This window comes from Maylandia zebra, linkage group LG1 (genome assembly GCF_041146795.1).
Source record: "Maylandia zebra isolate NMK-2024a linkage group LG1, Mzebra_GT3a, whole genome shotgun sequence".
NCBI lineage: Eukaryota > Metazoa > Chordata > Actinopteri > Cichliformes > Cichlidae > Maylandia > Maylandia zebra.
This window is the reverse complement of record NC_135167.1, coordinates 21685215-21704645: the sequence shown is the minus strand read 5'-3', so window position 1 is coordinate 21704645 and position 19431 is coordinate 21685215. Positions and strand designations below refer to the sequence as shown.

The following is a 19431-nucleotide window of genomic DNA, read 5'->3' as shown; positions in this document are numbered from 1 at the left end:
AAGGCACCTTGTGTGACTTATTGTGAAAAGTAATCAGCGGTGCTCCTACTCGTAAGTTTAAATCAAACAAGATCAGCATGAAAAGGAATAAGAAATTTAAAAAATGAGTACACGATTTCTAAAACACTTGAAACTTTCTGATATGCATGAACTCTCTGACTTTGACGTGCTAACAAGAATTAGATTGGACAGATACACACCACTCTCCCTAAATGCATCTATTCTGATAAGGTTACCGTATTTCCCGGACTACAAAGCGCACCTGAATATTAGCCGCACAAGCTAAAATCAGGGGAAAATCCTGTTTTGTACATACATTAGCCGCACCTGACTAAAAGCCGCAGGTGTTTCAATGTTGACTTATCATATGTAAGAGAATATGCACAAAGCGAATTGTCAGGAAAGAGATGGCTGTTTGGAGACACATCACTTTTATTAATATTTTGAAAAACAAGTTATGGGTACATATTTGCACAACTTTTTAGGTATATGTACAAGTAGCGGTAATTACAAGTACGAAACATGTGCTGTGCTTCATAAACGAGTAACAAATGTAGTACATAACAATAACCTACAGCACACCAGAAAAATAGATTCAGACTACCTTTTAGGCTCAGGTGGATGGATGGATGTTTTCACACTTTTCCACGCTGTCAGATTCCACCGGTGGAGTTGAGCATAACTTGCTTTTCGCAAGTTTATTGCTGCACACCATCCACGACTCCCGCTGAACGCGTAGCGCTACTTTGAAGTTTGTTTTTCGTGCTACTTGTACGGCACTATGTTGCCTGGCGGATGGACATGTGACCAACATACCACTCTTGAACACCGATACTGTGTGTCTGATCACATGCCCTTCCGCCAGGCAACGTAGTGCCGTACAACAGCGGAACAAACAAAACAAATCGTCTTACGATATCACAAAAATCAGGGACAATCCATAGAAAAGCCGCACCTGACTAAAAGCCGCAGGGTTCAAAGCTTGTGGAAAAAGTAGCGGCTTATAGCCCGACAATTACGGTAATTAAAGTTAGGAACGTGTGCGTGCGTGTGTGTGTGTGTCATCGTTTTTTAGCTTCAGTGATCTAATGCTCTTGGTGACACATAAAATAAACCTGTAGTATTTATTTAGATAATGACTCTTGAGATTAAATGTCTTTTTTTTTTTTGAGTCCTGTAAAACAATAGGAGCAGTAAAGTCAACAGTGGTTACGGTCGCTAGTAGCGCCCTCATGTATGCTTTCAGCAAAAATACATAAGTACATATGTCAAATGTACAAGTTTTAAAGACTATAAAATAAAAGTAACCAAAACCTTTAAACTTCTGGACCAGTAAAGGCTAAAACATCAGTTAAAGTAATAATCAGGCAACCTGCACAATCCTGCAGCTTTTAGATGCATCCCTGCTCCAACACAGCTGAATCAAATGGTTGGATGTATGTAAAGCTTACATGCATTCATACATGCCTTTTAATACTAAATAACTCTACAGCCCTCACATGCACACTCATATCACTGCTTGGCCTGCAGCAGCTGTGTCTCATGTTTAACTGCTTCATATTTTTCCCATCATATAGTTTAATCTTCCTTTGTAAACGGAGCCACCCTGCTGCCAGCACTTATTCATAATTGTGATTAGTCTGATGCTGGCAAAGCCTCCCCTTTCGTGTGAGCGTGGAGGGGAAATCCTGAGTTATCTTAGTGAGTTGATAACCAGCTTCGTGTGACCACTTACCCTGATTGCCAGTGTCACGATAAATGAATCCAGATAAGGTAACAATACCTTGGGTATATTGGACTTGCTTCGTAGTAGATGATCCAGCTCCATCCATCCAGCAAGTTGGTCTTGATTTGGTAGCTGAATGAAGATAGCAGAATGTATACCAGTCGTTTGTAGAGCCTACGACTAAGCTATGCAAGTGGCCGCTGCTGTTGGTGGCATTTATGTTTGTGCTGGTGCATTACACATTAACAACCACAGCTTCGTGTCCTGGTGTTTTAAATCCGGATCTGGCCAATAGAAACAAATAAAATGTTGGAACGTTTTCCCCTCTTGGGTCCTCACTCTTTATTGTGGTCATTTAATTTTTTTCAGGGGCAAGCATATTTGTCCCTCTATTTTTTTCCACTTCTTGATACATTCTCTCACATCAGTTATGATAGTTTAAGCAATCTCCCTGAAGGAAATTGCTGGCATTTGTAAATCCTTATATTGATCATATGATTAGCCTTCGTTAACTGAGGCTATGGTTGTTATTCTCTCACTGATAAATTTAAGAAATGTTGTGAAATGTAGCTGAAAATGTACAGGAGGAATCAACAGGACTGAAGAGGCCAATGCAGGCTGAATCAGCCCAGTGTTTAGTTGCATTTCCTGGGAGGTTCAACTACGCGATGTAGATTTCCCACTGAAGCATAAATCAGGTTTAAGGCAGTTTGCATACGTCGTGTTCGGATATGTAATTTAGCAAATGCTCGGATGAAGGGAGTGTTTTTTTTGTTTTTTTTTGCAAAAAACGATGACATTTGAGGAAACAAAATACAACAAAGCCCCCAAACACCAGACAAAAAAAGACCTCCATATATCTGACACTTTCACATGAACAAACTTCACAGAGGAGATTTGCACTACACAAAAGCAACTGTCGCTCTCTTACTCCATTCAATTTCTAACCATGCTGTAATGGGTTTTTTTTTTTTCCACTTTTGACGCCTCTGCTGGGAGTTTAGTCTTATCGTACCAGCAGGCCTGGAGGAGAGAGCTGATAAGTGTCCCTGTTGGTGTGGAAGATTTTTCTAGATTTCTTTTTTTTTTTTTTTTCTTTACTGGCCTGATTGTTTTGGCCTAAATGAGATTTTTGGGGGGGAGTTCAGATGTTTCCTTATTTCTGTCCCCTAATTTTTGTTCTCCCTCCCTTCTTCCACTGTCCTCTTTAATGCCGCTCCAACCCAGATAGAGTTTCACAACTAGAGCTAAGATGACTCCTGGGTCAATTTACATTTTCTTGCTTCCCCTCGCTCTCTTACACAAAGCTGAGGAGCCATTTCGTAGACTGAATAGCTATAAAAGCTGGAATCTGCGGATCAGCATTTGTGTTATGACTTTTAGAATAATGTGTTGCCTTTTCTTTTTTGTGCATTGCCTCCTTTTCTGTGAATATTTACTGCATTTATCCAAAACTGTGCATTCAGGCTATTACACCATTTGCTGTGAAAGACTGAGAGTAAACTTTTTCAGCCATAACACAACAGCAGCTGATTTCACTGTGCTGTCTGTCGTCTAACGTTAAGTGTGCCAATCAGTGAAACCACCTGCTGTAATGCTTTGATTGAAACCAAAACCTTCACACATTTTACTGCTCATGGTTTGACCCCTTTGCTTTGATGCATTGTCCTCTTTGTAATCCTGTGCCAGCACAGCTCAGGCTGTGTTGCTGTGAAAACATTTTTGTGTCACTGAAACACTGAAGGAATTAGTTGTTTCTGGGCATAAATTTCACTGTAATAATTTTGCCAACTTCACAAGAAATAACTGGGGTTTTGTTTTGTTTTGTTTTTTTGGTGTGTTATTTATAAGGTTTTGAAGATGAACTTTAAATTAAAAACTTCTGAGCTCTTGCTATATCATTGAAACAGCCACAATCTGGTTATTGGTGGGGCTGGAAACACTGTTGTGAAGGGGTGGGCAGTCAGATGGCCTTACAGTGTGGCATGCAATCCACTATTGGTTAAATTCTGTGGATGATATTAATTATACTCACCAGTCACTTCATTAGAATAGAATAGAATAGCCTTTATTGTCATTGTACAGAGTACAACGAAATTGGAGTGCCACTCCCTTGGTGCAAGTTTCAATAATAAATATAAATGTAAAATATAAAAAGTACAAAAAAACAATCGTAAGTACTCAAACAATAGTATGTACAATATATACAGGATAGCAGCATTATTAGGTAACCTGAATGAGTGCAGTTGGTGTTCATTTATGACCAGAGGGTACTAGTTTCTTGAACATGACCTTGAGTTCACAGTCACCAGATCTCAGTCCAGTGGAGAATCGTTATGATGTGGTGAAACAGGAAATTCACATCATGGATTACAGCTGAGAAATGTGCAACACCTGTGGGATGCTGTCATGTCGCCTTGAACCAAAATCTCTAAATATAATTGGAGCAAAAATAAGATGCAGCACTTCCTAAGTTGGATCTTGAACTTATAGTAGAGAGTAGTAGATCCTTGCAGTCATATGTACAACAACTCATACAGTCACATGAGAGATGAAAGTGTCATTATATGATCTTTTGTTCAAATCACCCAGCCTTAAAGCCATTACACGCTGAGCACTTTGGAAAAAAGCGACACACAATTCCTTATTTTTTGGGGATCTGAACTTGCTGTGTAACATATATACACAATGAATAGTATGTGTTTTTGCTGGAAATTAATTGTCAAATAATACACTGTGGAAAAAATGAAGTCGACATTATTTAGTGTTGAGCTGGTCCTGATGTTTCTAAACAAGACAAAGAAGACAAGATTCTGGGTTCAATCAGTTTTCATGAAAAGGCAGCAGCAGTGAGAATTTCATGGTTTGTTCCAGGATTTGAAACTGTATCACGATCGCTTTTGCACATACAGTCCTGATGCAAAGTTGAAGACCACTTGAAAAATGGCAAAAAAAATCATATTTTGCATTGTTGGAGCTTAACAAGTTTCCAAGTAAAGCTTCAACATGCAACAAGAACAACAAGAAGCAATGGGAGTACTAGGTTTGGTTGGCAACTACGTTGCTCAACCACAACTGTAAGCAGTAAAAACCTTTACACACCAGCCATGTAAAAGATCTGCCTCCTCAGATATGGTCCCAACTCTGCCAATAAAGCCCCTTTTCCATTAGTACCTACTTGGTACAAGGTTCCAAGTAGATCTTCAATATGGAACAAGAAGAAGCTGGAGTGAGACAAAACATTTTTTGAGCATGCAATTTAGTGAAAAGACGCTTAAACTGAAACAGGCTGTTTTACAGCAGATCAAAAGTTTAGATCTACATGCCTTCAAAAAGCTAAATCTCTGCAAAAATGTGGATTCATTATCATTATGGGTATATTATTATGAAAGATCAAGTAAATTATGGAACATGAGATTTGCATTCACTTTTGTTAGTACTCATCATTTGTAAACTGGAATTGTCTACATTAGTAGGTTTTGGGTTTTTTGGGGGTTTTTTTTCAGTTTTTGTTTGTTTGTTTGTTTTTGCAGTTGCATTTAATCCCAGTTGATGATCTGATAAAGGAACGTTACAACATTGTAGGAGTGCGTGGGCCAGTATTTTTTACGTTTGTTCCAAACAATAAGGAAAACCTTTGATCTATATTCAGACAATGCAAATCAGTGCAGGTGTTTAAGCTCAAAGGGTACTTATCCACGGACCAAATGGGAGATCTCATTACTGAATAAAGGTGTAGAAAAGTCTGAGATGAGGGCCTATTATGCTTTTCCTTATTGGAATATGGAGCTGGAAATTGATGTAAAAGACTAATTTAGTTTGAAGTAGATTTAACATGAACACAGGGCAGAACTTTTATCTCTCTATTGTTAAACTATTAGACTGTGAATAGCCTAAATTTTATTCTGAGTTAAAGGTCCGTCCGACTTAAAAGAGGAGAAGGGGGCATGGGAATCCATTCTGACAACAGTGTTTCTTGTGTTACTGCTTGTGCAGTAAGAGAATAGTGAAGGTTTTGTTTAACAAAAAAAAGACCTCCAGATCTGCACAGAGAAAATGCCAGTGTTTTGTGTAATACTACACATCCCTGCTGAGAGCTATGTAGGTGGTTGCACAAATGGCTCAATGAATGGCTTTTTTTCTTCTTCTTTGATTTCTTCCTTCACAGGTAATTAGGTGGATTCTTTTTGAAGTAAAAATCACAAACAAACTGTATGTTGTATGCAAAAGAATTGTTTATATTTCAAGCTTATTTCACAACTTGAGCTTAGCTGGATGGCTCATTTTCATTGTGACGCGCTGAACTACAGTAGGAAGTCATTATAACACTTGTAGTATTTTGATATGAAAGAGTGGGTTCTCTCCGAGTGCTCTCACTTCCTCCCACCATCCCAAAACAGGGATGGGGTTGGGCTAAATGGCGGTTCTCTTTATTAGCCTTGTGGCTGATTGGCGACCTCTCCAAGGTGTACCGTGCCTTTGGCCCTGCCATCACTGCTGGGATAGGCTCCAGCATCCCGGCGGTCCTGAATTGGATAAGAGGGGGAAAATGCATGGGAGTAAACTATTTTGCCGATTACTGAAGAGGCTACTTGTCTTCAAGTCTTTGACATTTAATTTGACAGTTACCCTTCTATAATACCACTTAAGATTATTAGTGCTGATGGGGTTTTTTTTCCTTCTTCTTTTAAAATCCTTATTCATTTTAGTGCAAGACAGCAACAACTTTTGATAATCTCTGTTAAAAGGAAGTCCTTTCAGAAAATAATATCTGTGAGTCGATCATCATTATTAGGTCAAGAAGCTTTTAGGTGCATACTTCTTTGTTGTTTACAGTAAAAAGGCCGGTGTTGATGTGACAGGACCATGACAGGTCCTGCGTGATGTGAACTCCGAGGTATTTGAAGCTGTCCACTCCTTACATATGTATTTTCCACTTTCATTGCTCAAATAGCCTGGTGTACCTGTGGAAGGAAGGAGGAATGTAATGAACATAATATCAGGATGACGTGTTTGCATTTGACTGCGGTGAAAAAATTGTCAAAGTGCATCAGCTAATGCCTATAGTTGAGGCCAAACAGCACCACTAATAGGCTAACGTCCTCTGTGTGATGGATGGGAAAGCCCTTGAGGATGCAGTTGCTTTTTGTGAGGATGTCGAGTTGAGATATGAGATTGATGGTCATAGATGTTCATGAAATTTGGCTTTCAGAGTTTTGTAGTTGGAGGTCAGCACTGATTAGTTATATGCTGAACTGATTGAAACAGTAATCAGCACGGTTTAGCTTAAGATGAGCACACTATCGTACTCTCGACTGTTTTGAAAAACCTCTTAAAATGCTTATATTCTTTGTTGTTTACAGTAAAAAGGCCGTATTTGAGATGACACTGTGAAATGTGATTATTTGCACCAAGTCAGTGTTCAGCAGAGAGGGAGCTTTTCTTTTAATGTTCTTAAACTGTATTTTCGACACCTTGTTAAAGTGACAGTGGTGGATGCATGCGTCGACTTTACCTTAAAGATCTAACAGTACGACGGTTGTGGCACTACATGATCAAGCAAAAAACATTTGTGAGCATTTTCTCCAGTTAACTTTAACTGGAGTGAAGCAGAAGTCATGTGCAAAGCTACAACCACACATAAAAAGTCAGGAAACAGAGGTGTGAAAAAACTTGGAAAATATTAACAAAGGAACGCCAAATGAAGAATTTTGTTGCACCACCAATTTGTTGTGCCTGTACTCGGTCCAATCTGACTGGTTGCCACTAGAACAAACTTTATTGCATTAGTACACATGCATGCTTTCTGTGATTCATTTAAGTTGTCAACCCATTGTGTTCATTTATGATCCAACTGTACTTTTTGCTGCAGTTGTTATTCTTGGCAAACACGATCTCTTTGCACATTCCTACGTTAACCTTTAAGCAGGATATAATGCAATTTTCTCTGCTATTTTTTGGTGTCGTGATTCAATAAGACTTTATCAGCTATTGTTACTGTGCTTTTTTTTAAAGGTGATCTTGGGAGGTGCTGCCAGTTTCTTAATAACTCAAACAAATGTTCTGAAACAATACTAAAAGGCAGAGGAGGGCTGGAACGGGACCAATAAGAAAACTTAAAACTATATTTCACTTATTACAAGTTACTAAGTCACTCACTACACTGATAGATGTACTACAGTTAATGGTTTTGTCATAATGGATGGCATATTTTCTTTGACTGAAAGCTGCGTCGCCCTCTACCTCCCTCCACTGCTTTTATAGTTCATTTCAGTTTAGCCCAAAGCAGCTTGAGTAATCTTGCAGTGCTTGTGCAACAAAGGAGGACCCCGAATAACATAAAAGATATTCTTTCACAGGGCTACAACCAGAATGGTGACATCATATGTTCCAGCTGGTTTTCTTCCTTTTTATACATCAAGTCTTACACGTACACTGCACCCTCCCTCACCCACTCGATCTCCTCGTCTCTACCTTCCATTATCTGTCACTCTTCCCCCTTGGTGAAAAGTCTGTTGTGTTATTATCTCCACAGCCCTTCTTCACTTTTAGCATGCAGTGCATTTAAGAAACCGGGGAAGGGGGGGTGGGGGGATTCAGGACAAAGAAACTTCCCTGTGTGGCTGCTGATGCTGAGCTTGGCATGATCTGAATGCTGTTTAGTTCAGAGATGCATGTGTTGTGTTCATTGTTGGTTTAGAGTTTTCATTGTGGCTCTGCTTTTTTGAAGATAAAGACAGAAATTTCCTGTATACTGTGCACCGTGCAAGGTGATGCTGACTGAATTAGACATAGTGAATTAAAAATGAAGCAGAGTTCCTTTCCCTGATGTTTCCTCTCTCCCTTTGGTTTTCCTGCAGGGCAGTGATGCCTGGAATGGTGATGTTTCGGCGGCGCTGGTCAGTTGGCAGTGATGACCTGGTGCTGCCCGCCCTCTTCCTGTTTTTGTTACACTGCATATGGTGAGTCAGTGTTTCTTCAGTAGAAATGACATTATTATTTATTTATTTATTTATTTTTTGGGTCTTAACTTTTCAGTGTTTGGTTTGTAGATGTCTGAAGAAAAGCGTCTGTGTGATTACTTCCTTACTCCGGTCTTTTAGGTTGGTGGTTCTGTCTGTAGTTGTGTTCGGCCTTCCATATGGCTCAGACAAGTCCTGTTCGGAAACCCTGGTGGACCATGGCCGAGGGTACCTGGGCATCCTGGTCAGCTGCCTTATATGTGAGAGCGCCATCATGTGGTTGAGCATGAGGGGCAGCATTTTGTACACACAGCCCAGGGAAGCTGTACAGTATGTCCTTTACATACGGCTAGGTAAGACATGCTGAGATGTAAAGTTTTTGGGGCTTTTTTTTGCATCCTGACGCTATGTATGATTGAAAGTGGTGCGTTACTTTTTTGTTTAGTTTGTATAGTTTTTACATTTACTAATTGATCATGAGTGTCCTCACACACTCTCCCTCTTTTTCTCTCCAGCTATTCTGTTGGTTGAGCTCGTATATGCTGTCGTGGGCATTGCCTGGCTTGTCCAGTATTACAAACCGTGCTCTGATGTCACTGCCAAAAACTTGGCTTTGGGTGAGTGAAACGTGGATATAAAGGAGAATGAGAAAGGTTTAAGTAAAAAGGGGTTTTGTTTGAATAATGTTTTAATATTCTCTGCAGGAATTGTTGTATGCAACTGGCTGGTAATTTTCAGCGTTTGCATTACCCTCATGTGTACTTTTGATCCCACGGGTCGGACTTTTGTCAAGCTGAAGGCAACCCGTCGGCGTCAGCGCAACCTCACTACTTACACGCTCAGGTATCAACAGGCTGCTGGGGTCAAAACGCTAATCTCTTTGTTATATTTGTTAGATTTTACCTATCAGATTTCACCTCCTCCCCCCCCCCCCCCCTTTTTTTTTTCTTTCTTTTTTTTTTTTCGAACTCTAGTTCAATTGTGAGAGAACTTTTTTTTTTTTTTTTTCCCCCCCCCTTGATTAGACACAGGCTAGAGGAAGGCCAAGCCAGCAGCTGGAGCAGGAGGCTAAAGGTTTTCATGTGCTGCACAAGAGCCCAAGATACACAATCGGTGAGTCGCAAAACAAAACACACTTACCGGTAACATTTTTTCCTTGAATTTGAAAATATAAAGGAATAAAACCACTGCTGGTGTATAATGTTCAGTAAGACGGTCATTAGAATAAGCCCTGACTGGATTAATCTTGACTGTGGCATACAGCTGCTCTGCTCAGCTGCTTACCAGTGACATTAAGCTTTTAATGTGAAATAAAAATGTGAAATAAATTAATTCCAGATAACAAGCTGCCATCAAAAAGCTAATCTCATGTACAGTGAAGAGATTTGTTTGTATTTCTGATTACAATCCTGGCACATCTTAAGTCATGAAATAAAATTAAAAAAATTGTGAACACATTTAAAGATACAGTTCATTGGTGAGTAGGTAGCTCCAGTGGATAGGTGGCCATGTGACTGATAATAAAAACCTGGTTATGATCATGTATATTGGTATTCATCAGTTGGTATAAGGTATTAGTATTAATCCAAAACCTCACCAGTGATCTGAATCTGTGTTTACCTGATTTTGACATCAGAGACATTAATTTTTGGTCTCTACGCCTTTCTGGTCATTACTGGCAATAGTGTGTAGTCTGAACTAAGCAATAAACACTTAAGATAACATGCTCACAACATGCATCCTTTGCTGGCTTTTGTAGTTCATTTTCCTACCAGCATTCTCTGATCTATGCTTCTTCCTTTAGGATGCGTATTCAGAGGTGGCCAGCCTTTTTGCAGAGTTCTTCAGAGACCTGGACATTGTGCCTAGTGACATTATTGCTGGTCTGGTACTGCTCCGCCAGAGACAGAGGTCTAAGAGATCATCTATCCTGGACCAGGTATTACTGTCTATTTTAATATGCAAAAATATGTTGTTTAAAATGTTTCTAAATACTCTGATCTTAATAATGTCTTTGTTGGTTTTCTTCCAAAGGCCAACAATGACATTTTAGCCTTCTTATCAGGAATGCCTGTCACTCGTAACACTAGATACCTGGACCTCAAGAACTCGGTGAGTTTCTTCTGTGTGACGCACTTTCAAAAAGTCGACTTCTGTTTTTAAATCCCATTCCAAACCACATGGACTCTTATGAAAGTTAGAATTGATAAAAATCATTGCAGAAATGTGACATGCATTTCTTGTTCTTTAAAGCTCTCCTGAGTCATATTTACCCTTGAAAGATGTTTTGACAATGCAAAGTTATTGCACATGTTGCACAAAGAGAGGGCAATTATAATAAAGGTTTTTCTCAAGGTGTTTCAGTTCAAATGACAATGGAAGAAATTGTGACAAATTAAGATGTAGTCTCAGCATCCCTTAGATATTGGCTACATAAATCACAGCTTTGTTTATATTTCAGTGTACATGGTGGGGGGCACAGTGGTTTTGCATCATGTTCAACGATTAGAACTCTTGATGTGACAGAATTTTTTTCTGCAGCGTGAACTGTATACGTGTCTCACTGTTAGTGTGTCTGCTCGCAAACATACCACACCAACAGCAAACACAGTATGTGCTCAACTGAAATAATATTTGAAGATCTCAATGATGTCTCAAGTTGCTCTGATGCAAGCGTGTGTGTGTGTGTGTGTGTGTGTGTGTGTTTGTGCTTGTCCATCTGTCTGCCTTTTCCTCTCTCAGGCTGAGATGAACATGTACAAGGATGTGTGCTATTATATGCTCTTTGCCCTGGCTGCTTATGGTTGGCCCATGTACCTGATGAGGAAGCCTGCCTGTGGGCTGTGCCGCCTCGCCAGCTCCTGCCCGTAAGCACTCAAACATACACCCGCACAGTTTTGATCTATTTGGTTTCTGTGTCTCTTGAGCCTTTCCAGTGCGGATCAAATTTCACATGCGTCAACACTTGCCAAGTGGTAATCCACTGAGACAATACCACTCTACTTAGACCCACTCACTGGCACAAGCAATGTAGAATTAATCACATACTCATATCCAGATTGCCTGCATTGGGATACTAATTATATCCCTGTAATCTTACCAACGTACTGTATTTCTCTCGTGTCTCTTTCACCTATTTTTTTTTTTTTTTTTTTTTTTAAACATTGATTTGTTCTTCCTTTGGTTGACATCCTGTTTTCTTCTCATCTTCCTTTTTTTGGACAGCTGTACATCTGTGTCTGGATCTCGGCTGTCTCAGTCCGTGACAGTGGAAGAGGACAATTGTTGCGGCTGTAATGTCCTGGCCATACGCAGGCACTTCCTGGATAATGACCTCAAGCAGGTCCACATTGTCTACACTTCCTGCCACGATGCTGTAGGTGACCAAGTAAATAATTAAAGGTGCAATCAGAGTCTTAGAGCTCACAATGCCCTAAAGGACTGATATAGACAATCAAATAGTAGGAGCTTTCCGCTTATCAACATATATGTTGCAAAAACTGAGAGATCTGTCAACATCCTCTGCAGTAACTCAAGTGTGTTTTCAGGAGATGATGAACAATGTAAAGCCTATCACTGATTCTGCTCAAGACTGTCATGCACAGAATCTTAACGTGCAGCTGTAGAGGGGAAGTGTGCCATTAATGTGCTCTGTACAGCATTTCTGCTCACAGCATAAAAAACAACACCCACCCTACATCATAATTTACTTCATGTACTTGTCACACTTTGCTTCAGTTCATTATGTGGATGGAGAACATGCATTTTAGCTGTTAATGTAGTGACAGCAGAGCAACAACTGCGTTCCTTCCTGACAAGGAAAGTAACGCTGACGGTTTGTTTAAACCCTGTGTCGTGTAACATGTTGGTGGCTTTTCTGCTTCAGATGTAGATTTGTTTTGCAAAACTGTTTTATGTAATAAGGCAGTTGAGGTGGTGCATAAACACTTCTGGATGGACTCTAAGGCCTTAATTTCACAGCCACAAATGTAGTTCTGTGTCCATCTGTCCATCCATTCATTTTCTTCGATGCTTATCTAAATGAAGGTTTCAGGGGCTGAAAGCCTTTCCCAGCTATCATAGGATGAGAGGCAGGGTACACCCTCGGAGGGAGGCCAATCTGTCGCGGGGCCACTCCTGCCCACAACCACACCTGCAGTCAGTTTAGCATAGTCAGTTAAGCTAATGCCATGCATGGACTGTAGGAGGAAGTAAGAGTACCTAACTCCACACAGAAAGGCGTCAGAGTGGATTAAAACTTAGGACCTTACTGTGAAGTGCCAACCACTGTGCCACCATGCTGCCCTAATTCCAAATAATTAAAAAAAATAGATTTGCAATAAGTTTGCAAGTCAAACACACAACATAAAGTATTTTGCTTTCTTACAGCTGGTGGGGTATTATCGTCATCCTGCTGGGCGGGCGATGTTGACACCCAAGTTTGTGCATGCAATAACTCGAGAACAAAACAACATAGGAGTTTCAAATTGATACCATAGGTGTATCCACAAAAAAATCTCTGGCGAGTTCAAATCTTAGGCACCTCGACCTCAAGGTCAAAGGTCAGGTTTTCTGAAAATCTTGTGAATGCAATAACCTGAGAAGCAGGATTTTGAAATTCATACCACTGGTGCATCCACTCGGAGGCTGAGGGGTGCCACTGGCTGCTGCCAGTATTTTCTTACAGTAGGTCCACTTTGGCTCTTAGTGGAATTAATTACACTCCAGTTACGCATTGGTCCCCAATACTCTGCTTTAAACACATGTCTTGCAAAACAGTTTAGGAAAAAGTAGTTGTTCGATTAGTTTCCTAATGACAGTGAAAATTAATTTTCATCATAATTATGTTTGTTTAAATTCCAGCAGCTCTCAAACTAGCAGTTGAGCTATAACACATCGATGATTTGTAATGCAGAGCGCAGCCAGCCTGCGCTGACTTTCCATCTATAAATTTCTTTTATGAGCATGCACTGTGCCAAGTAGAAAGGTTTGATGACAATGACTGTGCTGTGGTTGCTGGGCTCCAAGTGAAACAGTGATGCACAACTCTTAGCCCTCCACTCACGATCCTCTCACGTTCTAACCAGTTTTCACTGTGCGCTCTGCTTCAATCTGCATCTTTCATACAGGTTTACGAGACTCCATTTTTTGTGGCAGTGGATCACGAAAAAAAGAAAGTTGTCATCAGTATCAGAGGAACTCTTTCTCCAAAGGTGACTTTCTTTCTTAAATTTCTGTGATTATTTAAATCTTTCTCTAAGGCTCTCAAAATATTGTCCGACCCCATTCTCTTCAGTTCCTCACAACAACACCACCTCCAAAGCAGGTGAAGTTCTCATGGCTTAGTGTTCTCAAACTCCTACACCTTTTCACACATAGAGCAGAAACAGGACTGTCCACCTTCAGAGATAAATGTCCTATCCGCTTTTTTTTTTCATAAGCATTTGTGAAAATTCCTGAGCAGTGTTAAAACTGAACTGAACCATCAGCTGAGAGATTAATCATGGTTTTATAATAAAAGCAAATTGGCTTTTAAGAGGCAGCTCACTACTCATCCCATTGAGCTTTGCTCCCAGCTAGCCAAAAACATCCAGTTTATCAGTGTAACAAACAAGAACGCATGCAGAGTGGAACATTTACAAGAACGCCACAAAAATTAAAGAAGCATTTGCAGTATTTAGGAACATGCAGAATCCCGAATGATTACTGCAGCATTATTTTCATACACTGTTATAAAAGATGGATGTCGCTACTGTGATGCCACTCATTAATTTTTGAAGCCTGGAGATAAGGGTGCCCAATCCATCTTTACGTTTTGAAACCAGATGTAGTCAGAGAGAGGCAGGTCTGACTGTGAAACCACACCTGCACTTGCTAACAATGAGCTCATTGGCTAATGTACAGCGTACAGTCCTCCTGTCAGAAACATATTTAAAAAAGGACCAAAAAGGAGTGACCGAGTCCATAAAATAAGCAGACAGTTGTTTCCAGAGGTCAAGTTGGAAAGCTGGTTTCCTATTGACTTGTAAAGAATTGCAAGTCTTTTTTATTTCTTTTTTTCTTTTTTGCAACTGTAGGCGTTGCCCCCTAGTGGCTTCTAAATACAACGCAGGTTTAAGGCACCTTTGCTTTATTTTCATACCTGGTGTTTTTGCCGATCCTGTAGACTATCTATATACCGTACTGATTAGTTTGAGCTTTTGCAACAGCAGAAGTGGCACATCAGGACTGTCTGCGTGTTTGAGAAATGGTTCTGTGGTTCAACTCATCATTTTTGTTTTTGTTGTTAATGGAAGTGATGAAACATTATCGCAATCGTGACTTCTTAAATATAAAGTTGAAGTGATTCAGACACTTTAATCATGTAATCTCTGTGAGCTTAGTCTTACTGCTCTCGGTGTATCCACGTACAGTTATATAACAAATAGTCACGTTTTCAGAGGGGACTATAATGACTTTTTTTATTCCTGTACATAGTTTGGCATCTTTTATTATTAAGGTGATCTTTTTTTATGATCCCCGCCTCCGCTTGTGGTATTCTGCTTTGTGCTGTTGTCACATTTTGAATTTGCCTTTTGCGGATCAGGACGCCCTGACTGATCTGACGGGGGACTCTGAACGTTTGCCTGTCGAGGAACAGCAAGGCACCTGGCTTGGCCACAAGGTCAGAAATTAAACGACTCGCCTATGATACATCATCTCAGCGTTACAGTCTCCTGAGATTTTCTCTTTTAACTTTCCTGTGTTCTCCATGGTGCACTTTCAACAAGCAAAGTACATCCTATACTCCAAAGGTCATTTACGTTGTTAATAATAGAATAATTACTTTGGGTGTTTTAATGAGGGAGCAATGGCACAGACTTCCTGTGCATATTTCTTTCTCGCTCATCATCTTCCATCCACTGAATCCCCCCTCTCTCTCTTTCCTCCCAGGGAATGGTTTACTCAGCAGAATACATTAAGAAGAAACTGGAGCAGGAAATGATCTTGTCTCAAGCTTTTGGACGAGACTTGGTACATGACTCAGTATACTGTGTGAAGTATGGCAGGCTGAATGATGATCCTTTTTTATAAGAATTTGTACAGTGTATTTTTATTGGCGTCACTGTAGTACTTTAGTCAAGGCCACACTGGCTGCGTAACATTACCGTAATATTGGCTGTAGTGTATACAACAATTTATTTGGCAAACAGCAACAGAGGCAATTTCTTTAAGTGATTGTCTTCGCTGTGGTAACAAGTGTGCTCTTGTGAATGTAATGACTCTCGCTGTCTCACACAGAACAAGGGCACCATGCATTATGGGCTGGTGATAGTTGGGCATTCTCTCGGTGCAGGCACTGCTGCTATTCTCTCCTTCCTGCTGAGACCTCAGTACCCGACACTTCACTGCTACTCTTACTCTCCACCCGGTGGCCTTCTTAGGTGAGTCAATCTGGATCCCAATCCCAGAGTATCAGTACTACGGTGTGAATGCATTACAAAGGAAGTTACTTAAAGTGTGTTTTTGTTTTGTTTTTTTGTCACTGGTAATGTTCACAAGTCTGTCACATGTTTAGTTTCACTCCCGCTTGCTTGTTTACTTGGGGGCTCATTTATAAAAGGGATCTTGAGTATGGCAGAAAACCATGGATACATAATTTTCAGCCAGCTATATATACTCCACCCAAGAATACATGTCGGCTGGCATCAATCTCCTCTACCATTGCTGCGATCTCGTCTTCCAAGCAGTTTGCGTCTCTCATTCGGTCAGTTTCTGACTGAAAACTCATCTGTGCTGGCACTGTGGAGAGGAATGAAAAAACTTTTACTTAATACTTAATATGAAGTTTTTCCATCGCATCAGGGGTTTTTTTTCCCCCCCTCCCTGTGCTTCCAGTGGCCATTGGGGTTGACTGCTCGTGCAAATGCTACTGGCCTGCATACAGCAATGCCAGTGACTGTTTCTTTCTTTTTTTTACTGACAGAAATCCTTGTTTTTTTTTTCCAGTTGTTTCAGACATTTTGATACAAGTTGGTCAATTATTTTAAGTATATAAAAAGAAATTATTTTATTTCTGTGCCGTTTCCCTTTGGCTTAAATCTCTTTGCAGGGAGGGGTTTGTGCTTTGTTTTTGTTTTTTTTATTTGGGGTTTTTTTCCCCTATCACATGTGTGAGTTAAAAAATTGGATGCTCAGGATGTGTGACAGAAACACTTTCTCTTTAATGCTTACAATCTATTTTTATAAACCAATAACAAGCAGGTCATAAGGAATTACTTTAAATTCAGGCATAAATCCAAGAAGATTTTTATCAAGTAGGTCTTTTTCATGTTGTTCTGGGTCGTCTTTCGCAATACATACCAATGCTATTACTCACTTTATTTCTCAACAGAGCTGAGAAATTTCTTGTGATTTTAACAATACCAGTATGAGCAAAGTGGTCCGGTTTGTTTTTTTTGTTTGTTTTCCCGGTTTCCTTTTTTTTAAAAAAACCTTATTTAATTGTAGAGGCAAACAAACAGTGAAGAGAGAGGAGGTGAATTGGAAGTAGAAGCCCAAACTCTTTCACTCTCAAGAAACTAGTTCAGGGGTGAGCTAGATGAAAGAGGAAATATAAACCAATATTTTGAGGCTAAACCAAGAGACATTTATTTTGGGGGGTTGCTTTTTAGGACAGGAAAGCAGTGAGAAATTACTGGGGAAATATGTGCAGTAAATGGCCTTCAGGCAGGTTTGAGGATTTGCTTTCTGGGCTTGAGGAATTGTGGTTTTAAATCCTACTTTAGTTGCCACTGATTGGTCAGAGTATCTTCCTGAAACAGATCAGAGGAAGCAGGTATCCTGATTGACATTCTGGTAGATGAAACGCAGCTTTGATGGATGCAGCTACAGATTTCTACTAAATTTAGTGTAATCCTTTCACAGTTTTCACAGTTACTGAATTATTTGAAAATGATGATAGACCCGGCGTATGTAGCAGATCTGCAGAGATGGACATTGCTATAAACATTTTCTTTTTTTTACCCATCCCCTCAGGAAGTCTCGTTCCTCAGTCTGAGAAGAAATATATTCTCCTTTAAGTGTAGGTGCAAGGTGGTGCATTTTACTGTGGACAAGTACCCCAAAGCTGTGGTTTGTACTTTCAGATCATCTTTTTTTGTAACAATGTAGCCTATTTTTGGTCCAGTGGTTCAGAGTTGACTTTTATTTTGACTGTGCACAGTTAACACTGCATACCACCATGCAGCTGGATAACTGTTTGCTATGCAAATTGTACTGGAAGGAAGCTTGTACCAAGAGGAAATTAAATGCTGCAGTGCACCTTTTAGTATTCTGTTAAAATCATCATGCATGGCAGTTCTTAAACTGCTGTCACAAGATTTCACAGAAGAGGGGTGGCTAAAGAAAAGCATGAGTAGATGTAGTATAAGCCCCACTAAAGCACTGTTTGTTGCCCACATGTATGCAGATGAGGGAAAAAAAAGATTAAGCCCCTTTTAAAGTTATAGTTTGTGTCCAAATTTTCCCAATGGCTTTTTGCCCCTCATGGGATATTGTCGTCACCCCACTTGGTGGACGGGGGGTTTGGCAGCTCACCGTATCAGTGTTTCTAAGTATCAAGAACCAGAATGAGAAGTTTCATCAAGAAATTCACTAAGAATCACACAGTTTAGAGAAAGAAGCAAGAGCCGTGCAACCCAAACACCACTGTTTCCACCGTGAAACATGGTGGTGAGAGTGTTATGCTGTGGGGATGTTTCCGTGCCTCTGAAACTGGGAATCTCGTTGAGGTGGAAGAAATCACAATGAAATAAGGATATGTGAAGATTTTAAAGGAGACCTGAAGCAGGCAGAAGCAAAACTGGGTCTGGGTCATCGCTTCATCTTCCAACACCACGACGACCCAAAACATACGCCGCTCCTGGTGAACAAATACCTCCTGAAAATTAGGGTCCATGTCAGAAGACAATCAAAGGAGCTTTAGAGATTCGCCAAAGAAGAATAGGCTGGGAATGTGAGACTTGTTGAAAACTACAATAAACGACTGCAGTAATTTTGACCATTGTAATGTTTGTTTTTTGTGAAATAATTTTGTTTCCATGTGCAAAGTACAGTAATGTGAGCATGCATAGGAAAACAAGGATGGTTGGAAAAGCTGTGTTTAAAAAAGCTCCTGGGAAATGCTCTTTTTTCCTCATCTATATAAGTTAATAATATGATAAACGTGTATTGTTTCTACAAATAATACAGTAAACTTTATCTGGATGGTATCTCTAGTTGATCTTGCAGGATTTATATGAACAGAGAACATCCTTTTTAGCTGAATGATCTGGTTATTCTTGCAATGAACTCTTGCATCAAAACTTAATTTTCTTAGTATTAATTACATCACTGAATGCTAAATGAATGCCTCTAATTAGCTATTGCATTCCCCCAATGTGGCATAAACATAGGCTTTCCAGCACATATGGTGTATGCCACATAATGAGTGCACACTCCACAGTGGCACAGCTGCACTTTCAATTCATCAGACTTGCAACCATTTTCCAGTCATTAAACCTTAAACTCAAAAGGGGTTTTGTATTAAAACTTTACATTGTGCTGTTCAGTCACATGCTATAGGCTATCACATCACTATTTAAGAGTAACTGCCGACATTGTCAAAGCTTTGAGTTGCTGTTTTTGTTTTTTCATGGATTCAGCTCATTCATAGTAAACCCTTTGTGCATTTCCAAAAGTAGGCCTCCTTCATCATCTTCT

The 19431-nt window shown here is 39.9% G+C and overlaps 1 protein-coding gene across 3 annotated transcripts in view; it reads left to right on the top strand.

Annotated features, from left to right (window-relative positions):
• The window catches only part of dagla (diacylglycerol lipase, alpha), a 43951-nt gene that overhangs the window by 11953 nt on the left and 12567 nt on the right, over positions 1 to 19431 (top strand). For all 3 annotated transcript variants that reach the window (XM_024802459.2, XM_024802457.2, XM_076883239.1), the window contains exons 2-14: positions 8587 to 8688; positions 8830 to 9041; positions 9204 to 9305; positions 9393 to 9531; positions 9714 to 9801; positions 10493 to 10627; positions 10723 to 10800; positions 11431 to 11555; positions 11914 to 12064; positions 13818 to 13901; positions 15275 to 15352; positions 15622 to 15702; positions 15970 to 16112. In XM_024802459.2, coding sequence (XP_024658227.1) covers positions 8594 to 8688; positions 8830 to 9041; positions 9204 to 9305; positions 9393 to 9531; positions 9714 to 9801; positions 10493 to 10627; positions 10723 to 10800; positions 11431 to 11555; positions 11914 to 12064; positions 13818 to 13901; positions 15275 to 15352; positions 15622 to 15702; positions 15970 to 16112 — 1511 coding nt within the window. In that variant the 5' untranslated portion in view covers positions 8587 to 8593. The remainder of the gene's footprint in view (positions 1 to 8586; positions 8689 to 8829; positions 9042 to 9203; positions 9306 to 9392; positions 9532 to 9713; positions 9802 to 10492; positions 10628 to 10722; positions 10801 to 11430; positions 11556 to 11913; positions 12065 to 13817; positions 13902 to 15274; positions 15353 to 15621; positions 15703 to 15969; positions 16113 to 19431) is intronic.